We start from the raw sequence: 14,179 nt of genomic DNA on the forward strand, positions 1-14,179 counted from the left end.
GAAATCACTCAACAAACAGAGACCAATTGGTGGTGACACCCCAACATTAGGGCAACAGAATGATGAAAATAAGGTAAGGAATCACTCCATTAACAGAGACCAATTGGTGGTGACACCCCAACATTAGGGCAACAGAATGATGAAAATAGGGTAAGGAATCACTCCATAAACAGAGACCAATTGGTGGTGACACCACAACATTAGGGCAACAGAATGATGTAAATAAGGTAAGAAATCACTCCATAAACAGAGACCAATTGGTGGTGACACCCCAACATTAGGGCAACAGAATGAGGAAAATAAGGTAAGAAATCACTCCACAAACAGAGACCAATTGGTGGTGACACCCCAACGTTAGGCCAACAGAATGATGTAAATAAGGTAAGGAATCACTCCATAAACAGAGACCAATTGGTGGTGACACCACAACATTAGGGCAACAGAATGATGAAAATAGGGTAAGGAATCACTCCATAAACAGAGACCAATTGGTGGTGACACCCCAACATTAGGGCAACAGAATGATGAAAATAGGGTAAGAAATCACTCCATAAACAGAGACCAATTGGTGGTGACACCACAACATTAGGGCAACAGAATGATGTAAATAAGGTAAGGAATCACTCCACAAACAGAGACCAATTGGTGGTGACACCACAACATTAGGGCAACAGAATGATGAAAATAGGGTAAGAAATCACTCCATAAACAGAGACCAATTGGTGGTGACACCACAACGTTAGGGCAACAGAATGATGAAAATAGGGTAAGGAATCACTCCATAAACAGAGACCAATTGGTGGTGACACCACAACGTTAGGGCAACAGAATGATGAAAATAGGGTAAGGAATCACTCCATAAACAGAGACCAATTGGTGGTGACACCACAACATTAGGGCAACAGAATGATGTAAATAAGGTAAGGAATCACTCAACAAACAGAGACCAATTGGTGGTGACATCCCAACATTAGGGCAACAGAATGATGAAAATAAGGTAAGGAATCACTCCATAAACAGAGACCAATTGGTGGTGACACCCCAACGTTAGGGCAACAGAATGATGTAAATAAGGTAAGGAATCACTCCATAAACAGAGACCAATTGGTGGTGACACCCCAACATTAGGGCAACAGAATGATGTAAATAAGGTAAGGAATCACTCCATAAACAGAGACCAATTGGTGGTGACACCCCAACATTAGGGCAACAGAATGATGAAAATAGGGTAAGGAATCACTCCATAAACAGAGACCAATTGGTGGTGACACCCCAACATTAGGGCAACCGAATGATGAAAATAAGGTAAGGAATCACTCCATAATACTATGGATTCATTATTATTCGTTGGATACCAATTTTCATGGATTTCGTTGGTGCAGATGAACCACAAAATTAAATATTCAAAGAATAAAAAATTTCCTATAGGCTTGTATACATACTATGTCAAAACCACGAAATTAAATATCCACAAACATGCAAGTTTCCCATAATTTACAAAAATAAATGACTCCACAGTATAATACTACTATTAGGAATCTTTGCTAAATCATTTTGTCTGCCTATCAACAATGTGGCATTATACCTTAGTATTGGCTTACTTTTGAAAAGAAGGAAAATTAAGCTACGAAAAAGCGTTTAAAAACCATATGTCAAAAAAAAAAAACAGATAAAGGTCAAGGTAATAAAAAAAAAAAAGAAGAAAATAGTTGATAAACACTACACAGGAATTTAAAAATTGAGCACATAAACTCCTCCAAAAAAACAGGAGTAATATATTGTTTTTTTTCTTTAAAATTATAGGGATATCTCAAATATAACATTAGTTTTTAGGTGGTCTGAATTTGTCTCAACTAACATCCTTACATTAATTTGGCCGCTCATTATTTTTCTATTGCTTGAACTTCATCTTTCATTAAAATTCTATTTTGTAGGAGTGAAAGTTAACTCATCATGTTTGTGATTAATATATTGAATTCAGAAATATTAAAATGGAGAAACAATTTATGTAAATTATAATACAATTCATTCAAATTATTATTATTATTACAGAGACTGAGAAGTCAATTAGACACCAAGAGACCAATTATAGAACAGAGTTTAGAAGCTGGTCGTTTCTACCTCAGGGAAGAAGGCGAGGATTCTAGACTGAGTAACAGTAGTAATGACAGTAATGATCATGGTAAGTTGATCATCCAATCAGAGTAGATATATTTGATTCATATCTGTCTTTCACCATTGAATTATCCAATCTCAGAACAGACATTTGATTCATATCTGTCTTTCACCATTGAATTATCCAATCAGGATACAGATATTTGATTCATATGCGTCTTTCACCATTGAATCATCCAATCAGAGTACAAAACATTTGATTTAAATCTGTCTTTCACCAGTCAATCACCCAATCAGAATACAGACATTGATTGATATCTGTCTTTCACCATTGAATCATCCAATCAGAATACAGATATTTGATTCCTATCTGTCTTTCACTATTCAATTATCCAATCAGAATACAGACATTTGATTCCTATCTGTCTTTCACTATTCAATTATCCAATCAGAATACAGACATTGATTCCTATCTGTCTTTCACTATTCAATTATCCAATCAGAATACAGACATTGATCAATTCATATCTGCCTTTCACCTTTGAATCAACCAATCAGAATACAGACATTGATTCATATCTGTCTTTCACCATTGAATAATCCAATCAGAATACAGACATTGATATCTGTCTTTCAACATTGACACAAAGTTTGACCAGTTCTAACATAACCAAAAAATCCCATCAGGTTAGCAGTTCATTCAATTAATCAGTGAGAGAGAAAAATCTTACTTTTACAATTGCTGTTAGAACCAGTTCTAATAGTCAGACAATAATAATAACAGTTTTAGGTAATTAAAATCAAAATAAACAATCTTAATTGACTAGGATTGTTAGTATTCCTATCAAAGGTCAGTGGATTTCTCCGGACACTGCAGCTTCCTTCACCAATACTTTCCGCCATGAAATAGCCCAAAAGTGGTGTAAATACACCAAACAATCATTCAAAATAAACACTAAGATTTCAATAACTTTGACAAATGTGTTTACATTTCCACAATGCATATATAACCACATGGTTGATAAGAAAATTGACAAGCATTCATCTTTCTTATCCGGGAACAGTTGTTGTAAAAATCCACTTATCTCATGATTGCATCATAAATATTGCTCTCTGTCATCAGTATACTTGATTCTATCATTAAAATGTAATATTTCTTCAACCATTTAACTGTAGTATTCCTTCAGGGCTTAAAATAGACAGATCTATCCTGTTTAAGTTGTGAAATGGTTGGAATAACTTGTTTATTTTGAATTAGTTTGATTAAAACTGAAAGAAGTAAAACTTATATTTGTCTTTAGCTTTGATTTTGAAAAGAGAAATTTATCAGAGTAAGAAAAATTGATGTACGAAAAAATTATGATTCTGAGGGATAACTTATTGTCTGTTTGGTTGTGCTTCGAATTTGTACTCTCAAATCTTGAACATTTTAATCATTTTGACTTTCTTGCTGCCTTTGCTTCAGTATTTAAAGTTTGCTGTTTGGGTAATGACCTAGGACCAGCAGGTTTAAGAATTCTTATTAAATAACCATGAACAGCTTTGCAGTGTTTATTGATTTTAACTGACTTGAAAAGATAGTTCAGTGTTTATTCAGTATAGATGCATGTATGTGACAGGAAATAATATTCACTGTTGTGACATTTTCGTAGTAATTCTAGGAAAAAACAGAAACCATAATAAACTGCATTATGGGTTATATTTCTATAAAACAGTTTCCTAGTCGATGAAACCTTTTACTGTGAAAGTACTTTAATTCGTGGGTATCAATTTTCGTGGTTTGAGAAATATTTACATGATCGTGGGTTTTTAAATTCGTGGATTTTTAATAGTTTTCTAAAAAAAAAATTTGGAAAATTGAAGCTTTAGAAACGAAGGTTACAAATTGTCTTGATTGAGGAAAATTGCAAAGTAAACATTGACCCGGTAAAATGGTAAATCGTAGTGACAACACTAATTAACCCTAGATAAAGTGATCAACAGATTTAAGACCATCAAAGGTGTTAATTAGGCCATAAACATGTCACCTAAAGAAAACAGTACACAAAAACAAATGCTATAAACGTATCTTAATGTTAAATAATTCTTATCAAAATTAAGCTCAGCATAAAATTATTATTTCCGATATGTACGAGAATTTTGAGGATATAAAATGAACACGGAAATCTGACTTTCATCGATCAAAAATATTTTTATGAGAATTAAAAGATCAAAAGTTGTACAGTTAATGTTCTGAAAGATTAAATGGGTATACTCCTTCATGGAGTTGTAGTTCATAGCGCGTTTGCCCTATGACTACTATATAGCATTTTCAGATTTGGCGTTATTCAATATATTCTCTAGATCATATCAGTAGTCAAACCTACATGGGATCTTTCCATGTCTTGATTTGGACAATGTTTGTTTTATTTCGTTGGACACTTAAATTCGTGGATAACGTCATCCACGAAAACCACGAAAATTGGTACCCCACGAATAAAAGTACTTTCACAGTAATTGAACATCCTAAGGAAATATCATAAATAAAATATTTTTCTAAAAGAAGCCTTTCCTACTGTTTTGTTTTCTTTGATATAAGGTTAAGATCATTGACTGAAGGAGTGTTTATTTCCATACAAGTGTGAATTCTGTTTTTTTAGATTGTATTGTAATTATAAAAACAGCAGTACATATTTTATTATTGTTGTCATCAGCAAGACTTAGTTCAGATCAACTTTGTTTGAAATAAGACACTGAAGATCTTTCCATTGTTAAAGTAATTCTTCATCTGATTAGAGCTTATTTCGTAATGCATGTAGAGAAAGACTTTGGTTAGCTAGGTATGGTTGCTCTGTTTGTATATTGTACAATTGTATTTGGGATGATGTCCAATCAAATTTGAATATGATACAAACTGGTTCATCTATGCCTATCTAAATTGTTTGCAGATGTCAATCTTAATTACAATCCTTGAGCAAACTTTTATACAAACAAAGCAAGCAACCCAACTAAAGTCTTACTTTACAAGCATTAGGAAATTAGTTCTAAAATATCAAAAGGTCAGGTTTTTCTTTTATAAATTTGCATATTTTTATTAGATTTCTGTTTTATTTCCATTTATGGATATCGCTCTTTCCAAAACCTCTCATACTGTTCAGAAGATGCTGTAACTGAGGAATATGATCATTGACTTCACTAAAGTGTTTATGTTATGTAATATAAGTTCCATCAGAACACTTATTGTCCTATTTTGTATTTTCAGAGGAAATGGCAGCTGAATCTTCACATGATAAGGAAGCTCAGCATTTAATTAAAAAGATAAGAAGACAGGTGCGACTTCTCAACCGAAAATGGACCGAGGTCAATCAGGGCTGTAATGAATGGCAATCACGAATAGAGACTGTGTCAAAGGTAGATAACTCTTTGTGTTCTTAGTTGAATTAATTGCTCTGTACTTGCAATGTTTGGTTTTATAAAAACAATTTATTGCAGCAAAAGTCAAGATTCCTCAATCAAAACACTGTAACATAAGATTATTCGAAAATTTTGCTTCATTTTCAATGGAAAAGCTTTGTCAGCAGATTAAATAATATTTAAGATCATGAAAAATATGCTTCATAAAATTAATTTTATTACAGAAAGTAACAACATTAGAAAAAGGTTTAGATGTATTAAATGAGAAGTTATTAGAAGCAGAGCAAACTAAATCTACATGGTGTGCGATTTCAGATATTCTGATTGACCATCTACAAGGGGAGATCGATGAAATTAAGGTATGATTTTATATTTATATCCACCATGTGCAGCAGAATTGATAGGAATCTCTAAGATGCAGCTTCTCATGAAGAATAATAGCTATTTTTGTAATATATATTTGTGAAAATTCAGTAGTTTTTAAACATATGATAACCTTAACAGTTTTAGTTTAAATATAGCATCATGTCCAATAAAATTGCACAGATATCTGTGTTTAAATATTAGAATATTGTTCCTCACTTTGAGATGCATTAGGGATAATGACACATTTATTGAAAACACCTTCATAACCTTAAGAATATTTTGGATCTATATCCCACTGAAAGTATCAGCAAGTTTATCATTCAACTTGAGAACCTGAAACATAATTTTCATCTAGAGTTTATCTCCCTTTCTGTATTTTCAGAAATACCAGCAAGCTATAACACCAATCCACAGCCTGGTAGACAGTGTAAATGATGAAGCTAATGAACTCCAGAATTTGAATGTTGTATTGTCACATACTAATGTTCATAAATTAGAAGATTATAATACAAGGTATGTACAAATTCTGTTTTTATTTTGAAGAAAAAAATGTCTTGTAAGGCTCATATCAATTTGGAATTCTCTGAAAGACATTTTTTACCAAATATGATACAAAGCATAAGGGGTTGCTGACAATAATAGAGGATCTGAATGGGGGTATCATTTCTGTATTTTCAGTTGTTTTCAAGCCATTGTTCATTATGTTTTGCCAATTATTCTCTATTCTATAAACCCCATCAAAACCCCCATCTATAAGAGGACCATTTTTGTCCAAGTAGGTTCAGCATCATATTTAAATTTCAGATTAATGTAGTTTACAATGAGGTCTCATTAACTTGAAACTTGTTAAGAATATTCATAATTACTTTTTAAATTGTATTTCCAATTTAAGGTTTCAACACAGATCTCATGGTTCACCAATTAGGTATAAGATTTGGTATAATGTTATTTTGCATGAATTTATGGTTGTGGCTAAGACCAAGATTTAGTAGATCCTTTATATGAACATGTGATTGTGCAATTGGGGAAAGGTGTCAGTCAAATAAGTACATATTTCTGTTTTTATGAAAGATGAATTTCTTTTGAAATAAATAGAAACTGATATTTTTCCTAGTCTGTCCATAGGACTGTATTTTAACCACAGCTATGTTTTCTGCTCAAGCATTCTATGATATGTTAACATGATTGTGTATAGAACATCCTCAGCAGTGGACTAATATTTTTATCATTAACAGGTGGAAAGAATTACAGATCTCCTTAGAAGATAGATTAAAAAACTTACAGGAAGCTATCCGAGAGTTTGGTCCAGATTCTCAACATTTCTTATCCAGTAAGTCACTCTTAAGAAGTTTATTAGAATAGACATATTTAGAATAGGTGTTAAACAGTGATAAAAACCTGAATTTTTAAAGTAAACCATATTGAAATCTCTTCCATATTGCAGAGAGCATAGCTATAGCTATCAACTGGCTGACAGTTGGCAGAATTGTTTTTGTTTTGGGCTAAAAAAATTTATCTTTAAATGATTAGAAAAGAGGAACTATGAAGAATTTGTCTTCATTAGTTTGTATATCCTTCAATATATTGGAATATCCATATGTCCTAGTTACTGCTACCTCCTAATTGTATAGCTTCATGTTTTTTTAAAACGCAAATTCAGTAAACAAAGACTACACTGTTATAACAATATAACTTAATTTTGTTTAAACCATGAAAATAATTGGATGTTTACCTGTTTAAAAAGTTGGATGATAACATTACAAGGATTACATAATTTACAATGTATCAGATGTTTTTAAATGTTAGAAAATAATATCAAATGTGAATTACATCTCTAAATGGTTTTCTATGGCCAGTAGGCGTTGGAGGTTGTTCTAGAATGTAAAAGTATGTTTTAATGTGCAAAAAACTTTACAAATGACATTACACTTCAAAAGACAAAGTTATCTCCCCTAATTGAAATTGTTTTTGTATAAGGCATGGTTTACTTTCCTTTGATAAGTTTTGAAATGGAAGTTTAAATGCATTTATATTGTAAATAGTAAAGATATGCAGAATTATGTTTGTATAAAGGGTAATAAACTAACATGAGATTAAGTATATAGTTCAAATGGAGATATTTTTTTAAAACATATATAACAAATCATGAATTCACGAAAAAAATACTTGGTGTAAAATATTGGCATGTTCTTTCATGTATATTGGTATCAAAACCTATTAAATATAAAATAATTTGCTAAATCTTTTAGATTAATTAATAAAAAATTAATGGAAAAATCTCAAGATTTTATAAAAATGTTTGCATATGAAAAGTCAGACTTGTGCACTTGATGTGGGTCTTTCCTCAAAGAAGAGTAAGATTTTATTGCTCATAAAACAACAGGCGATCTTTCAGATCAAGGTTGTAATGATTGATATGTCTGCATTTAAAATTTGATTTAAAATAACTATCAAAAAGTCAAAGAACCTTTATGGAGCCTCATACAGGTAAACATAGGTAATATCTACAAGTGCTTCACAGCTGACTATGCAGGTTAAGTGCACAGAAAGCAATGGCTAGGATTCCTTATGTTGATATTTGGAAAAGGAGATCGAGGGAAGGTTTGTTGTCTTTCTTGTAAACTTTTTAAATCTAAATTGTTTATCTTTTTGCCTTGTTTTTTTTTTTCATCTTAAATAGAAATGTCAAATTATTAAAAAAAAATATGTTGGCAGGCTGAAAATATTCTTGAAATATATATTGTAATAGACTAAAAGTTAACAATCTGAAGCAGAATTAGTCAAAAGTAAGCATAACTTTGTAGAATTTTTTTTTTTTACATTGTTTTGAAGTCATAATTATGATACATGCAATATTAAGAGGTACAATGAATTATTATTTTGCATATCATTAACCTTCTTTAAAACAATTTAGATGTAGCAAAGAGGAAAAATTGTCACATAATAACTGTCAAAAAAACACTTAAAAAGATTTGCATTAATTAAAACAAAAAACATGTTTGATTTAGATATGTATTGCCATAGGAGAAATTGTTCATGAATTTTTGTACTTACAACAATGGGTATTACATTCATGCAACAAATAACAGAATGAAATATCTTTGCACCTTTCATAGTGGTCACACAAAACTGTTGATGCTGTTTTGATTTAATTTTGAATTTGTTAATTTTTTTTAAGGATAGTTAAAGATATATTATCAGACTTTCATATACCTACAGACAGGTGAAGTCAACTTTAATCTTATCTTCAGACAAAATTATCAAATAAGAGCTACTAGAGGGTCATTAAAGGTCATCTGATATTGATATAAGATGAATGTCGACATAAAAAAATTGGGGCCAAATTTAAAGTTCCATATAACTTGCTTGTGGTATTGATTTTAATATTTTCTTTTATTTGAGTCTCTAAAAACTCAAAAGACTACATTTTTGAAACACGTGCGCTAAAATTCAGCATTTGTCAGATTTAATAGCAGATTTATATTTGCAAAGAATGACTTTAGACAATATATAACTGAAGTGGTTACTTGCTTTAGAATCTTAGACTTCAATGGCATAAGAGTTTTATAAAATAGTCAACAGTTGTTTTTGTAGTCATTTAAACCTATCAGCATTATTTTTTTTCTGTTCTTAAAACAGTTTTGTTGTACATTTCATGACAGTGAAAATAAAGGTCAACTTTTCCACTACCTTTTGTTCACCATCCTAAGTATAGTAGATACTAGTTAATATACATTAGTCAACACTCCAAAGATCACAGGATAAAAGCTTTTAGCTATCTTTCTTGAAATTTACTGGCAGGGCTTTGATATTGGGCTTAATCATTTGTACTTTATAATGGTATCAAGACAGTATCTTACTTCTTCTAAAACTACAGATAACCACTATAAATGTTCTTTTAAAGTGCTTTTGCAGTAGTTATCAAAACATTCTATAAATGACTACTTTAAACATAGGAGACCACATTTTACTGTGTCCACACTACTTAAGAGAAAAATACGGCTCATACTTGGCAGAAAAACTTTGTATGGGATGAAATGTACATTATTTCGCTGATTTTAAATATGTGTATCCAATAGCTGCAATTTTTTTTCTTAAAATTATATTACATAGATTCTACAGATGAACCTCCCATTCAGTCATCATCGCATTTACCATCATGTAAAGTCGTAAACTATTTATAAAATTGTTCAAACCTTTATTATATAGTTTGTTTGATGATTTACTACATGTAAAAAAATACTTCACCTAATTTGTCACAGTTATATTTTTTCTTGATAAAATCAAAAGTTAATGAGATGGAAAATCGACAAATCATGATCTTAATTTGATAAGAGAATTAAACTCTCCCAATATATGTTAATATAGACCTCCAACTAAAGTAATGTCCTGAGATGTTGTTTTACATTGATTTTATCAACTAGATACAAAATCAAATTTAAAAATTTATGAAGCTCCTTTTGGCCTTGAGGTTTTGTTACATTTTTTAAAGTTATGATGTCTACAAATGACAACAAAATATTGATCAGTGTTAAAGTATATGTAAACTAACTTGAACATCAAAATTCATCCCTGAAGCCAAATAATTACATGGTATGATAAATTTGTATTGGATAAAAATAAATGAACTGTCAAAATAATCGTCTTGTAAACTGATACTATATTTTACTTTCATTTTATCACACAATTTAACACTGTTTTCAGTGACCTAGTATTCCTGTTATATCATTTTTCTCCCAGTTAGATTTAGGAATTCAGTGAGGAGCCATTTTACTAGGTTCATTTTCTGATCATGGTTGGAAAAAACGAAGTGTCATTCTCACCCCATGCTAAAAGACAGTTATTTCCAGCTGTGGTAACAGGTAAATTGGTGAGGTTTTTACTTTTTTCCACATAAATATTATATCTCCTGTGTTGCTTTGACTCTAAGAACATTTTATTTATTTTCAGGATCGGTGGATCATCCTTGGGAGAGATCTGTTTCTGGAAATAAAGTGCCTTATTATATTAAGTAAGTTACAGAATTATTTTTAATATTGTAAGCACCCCAAAAGTAAACATATATCAAATACATTTGAAAACCTAACTTTAATTTGAAGGAGGTCATCTGATTTGTTATAAAGTCAAATAGAAATATCACTTGCACTTTTAAGTCCAAAATGTCATTTTAATAGTTCAATACTGTCTACATACTAAATACCAACAATTATAGAATGTTAAATCTCTGCATTATGTACCTTATATGTTTAAAGTTTGGGAACTAATAATTGTACTATATATTTCAGTCATACATCAGAAACTACACACTGGGACCACCCAGAAATGGCAGCTTTAATGGAGGCCTTAAGTAAGTCTGAACACATATATAATCAAATTGAATGAATTGAAACAATATCAAGATATTAAGACTCCAGACAGTTAATCTTCTTTTTCAAGCTTTGTTGACTCGTCATCTCATCTTTAATGATAATTATATGAATTCTGTTGATAGGATCATTCACATAGCCTGTATTGTCAATCACAAGTAAATTCAAAATGATAAGTGATTCAAACTGTTATACTTCTTCTTACCTGTTTCAAACTGTTATACTTCTTCTTACCTGTTTCAAACTGTTATACTTCTTCTTATCTGTTTCAAACTGTTATACTTCTTCTTACCTGTTTCAAACTGTTATACTTCTTCTTACCTGTTTCAAAAGAGAGTCAAAAGATACCAGACAAACCAGAGGGACATTCAAACTCGTAATTCGATAAAAAAACTGACAACGTCATGGCTAAAAAAGAAAAATACAAACAAACAAACAAAAGTACACAAGACACAACATAGAAGACTGAGTAACTAGAAACCCCACCAATACAGCATACATTATTGTTTAGAGGAAAGCTGAAGCCCTCCCCAAGGTGCATGATTTTTCTGCTGATTTTAAGACTCGTGGGTGCTCATTTGGCTATTATCTGCTCTTTGGCCGTGTTGTTGTCTCTTTGACACTTTCCTGATTTACATTCTCATTGTGTTAAGATGTCCTATGTTGAAGGATAATAGAAAGCACCTTAAATACTGAACAGTACAAAACACCACACATACCACAAACACACAAACACGAGAGAAAAAAAACGCAGCTTTACAATGAAAGACATACATCAACAGATATCAGCCTGACTTGGTAAAGACACAAAATGTTTTTGGGTTAGACCACTTTTAAGTAGACACAAACATCAAAACTGAAATGATGATGATTGATTGGTGTTTCAATGTCCAGTGACAAATATTACATTCTAATCATGACCAAAAAAAAGGATAGGATATGGTTCTTGCTTTGTACAAGACTGACAATATGAGCCTGTTTTATACAGCATTATTCCACAGTCTGCATCAACAAGAGTCACTACACCTCAACACATTGTTCTGACCAAGCCTTAATCTTACTCCTAAACGCCCCTTGCTAAGTGAACAAAAATCAAATATAATTTTTGGTCTTGGGTTTGAGCTGAATTACAAATCAAACCCAAGACCTCCAACACAAGAGGCAAGGACACAATCACTAGACCATTGGGCTGTTTTGACAATACAATGCACATATATTGGGTACTAGTATCATTAAGTCATGCTAAATTACTGAAAACTTCACAATTTTAGCATTTTAGTTAAATTTTAGACAGTTTCCGTCTAAAATGAAAGTGGCCGCATTTGTGTTCATTCTTATTATAATATTGAAATGTAAGTTGTATTTGATGATAATACATAACATATATAAAGGTTGAGGATGAACACAGACCCGGCCACTTTCATTTTTAACAAAAATCATGTGAAAAGTGACATTTTTTGGCATATTTGATTGAATTTTCATATTTAAGCTTGAATCAGAGTGTTATTAATGAGTAAATCAGTTAAAATATTTCACATAAACTAATTGAATCAACTGAAATAGACACTTAAGTGTTCAAAAAGTGTCCATAATCTTTCGTCAGATGAACCTGAAATTTGCCTACTCCTTTTCCAATGTTTTACATGACTTATCTAAGAATGTTTCAGACAGGGATTACAAACCTATATAAATTTAAACACCACATTATAAAATGTTCATCTTCATTTCAATGTTTCTTTTTATTATTACAGATGAATTAAATAATGTCCGATTCTCAGCTTACAGAACTGCTATGAAGATTAGAATGTTACAGAAAAAACTTAGATGTAAGTTGCTTTAATTAATTTTGTGATATTAGATATTTTGTTAAAATGTAAACTGCTTATATATAGTATTTAATGTTTTGTTTAAAAAATACCAGCGTTGTTGAACATTATTTTTCAATTATGAAAAATTTTATTCATAATTTTATATAATGAACAAATACTCAGATGAAAAAAGTAATAAAGAGATTTGAAGCAGACTTTACCTTATCTTAGAATTTCCTTTTAAAAATAAGGAAATGTGAACAGGCTGTTATTTAAACTTGGAATTATTTTTCATTATGGAATTTGCATTATTTCTTGTGCTGGAAATGTTTAATAAATTCCATGTTTATTTTGTACTTTAATGTTCTGTGCTGTGCACAACACTTTCTTTTACAAACAAGATAGTACATTTTCAATAGAATGTACTGTGCTGTGCACAACACTATCTATACAAAATACATTGTATGGAAAGTGTTACGATCCGCTCGAAACATTATAATACCAAATAAACATGGAATTTATTAAAAATTTCCAGCACTAGAAATTATGCAAATTCCATAATTAAGAATAATTCCAAGTTCAAATAATAGCTTGTTTTTGGTTTAATTGCCAGTGAGACAACTTCAATGGCTTTTGTTTCGACTGCTTATATATTTTGTTTTGCTGGGACTGTACACGAATGGTTAACTATGTCATCTTAGGTATATTAACACTAAGCTGGTCTATAGCAAGTGGTTAGAATGAATTTTGTATTTATTCTTTATATACTTTTGATTCAATCTTGAAGCAAATATGTAAACTAGAATTCTATTTTTTAGTGGATTTAATGGAAATGAATATAGCTACCCAATCATTTGAACAGCACCATCTTCGTGGTCAGAATGATGATTTAATGGATATTATTCAAATTATAAACTGTTTATCAACAATGTATGAAATAGCTGCTCAAAGTCATCAAGATCTAGTCAATGTTCCACTGTGTGTGGACCTCGTTCTTAACTGGATACTCAATATATATGATGTGTAAGTAGGTTATGAAATAGAGATCTAGTCTGCTTTATTGTGTTGACCTTGTTTATTAATTTAAAATACAAGAAAAGTCACATGTTTGTTTAATTTTGGGGTTAACAA

General features: G+C 31.0%; 1 protein-coding gene across 7 annotated transcripts in view; it reads left to right on the forward strand.

Moving 5' to 3' along the window:
- The window catches only part of LOC143048109 (dystrophin-like), a 207,346-nt gene that overhangs the window by 173,922 nt on the left and 19,245 nt on the right, over positions 1-14,179 (forward strand). For all 7 annotated transcript variants that reach the window (XM_076221562.1, XM_076221566.1, XM_076221561.1 and 4 more), the window contains 9 exons: positions 2,053-2,182; positions 5,357-5,505; positions 5,733-5,867; positions 6,257-6,387; positions 7,110-7,204; positions 10,825-10,885; positions 11,160-11,221; positions 12,992-13,066; positions 13,867-14,071. In XM_076221562.1, coding sequence (XP_076077677.1) covers positions 2,053-2,182; positions 5,357-5,505; positions 5,733-5,867; positions 6,257-6,387; positions 7,110-7,204; positions 10,825-10,885; positions 11,160-11,221; positions 12,992-13,066; positions 13,867-14,071 — 1,043 coding nt within the window. The remainder of the gene's footprint in view (positions 1-2,052; positions 2,183-5,356; positions 5,506-5,732; positions 5,868-6,256; positions 6,388-7,109; positions 7,205-10,824; positions 10,886-11,159; positions 11,222-12,991; positions 13,067-13,866; positions 14,072-14,179) is intronic.

Source organism: Mytilus galloprovincialis, chromosome 10 (assembly GCF_965363235.1).
Source record: "Mytilus galloprovincialis chromosome 10, xbMytGall1.hap1.1, whole genome shotgun sequence".
Classification (NCBI taxonomy): Eukaryota; Metazoa; Mollusca; class Bivalvia; order Mytilida; family Mytilidae; genus Mytilus; species Mytilus galloprovincialis.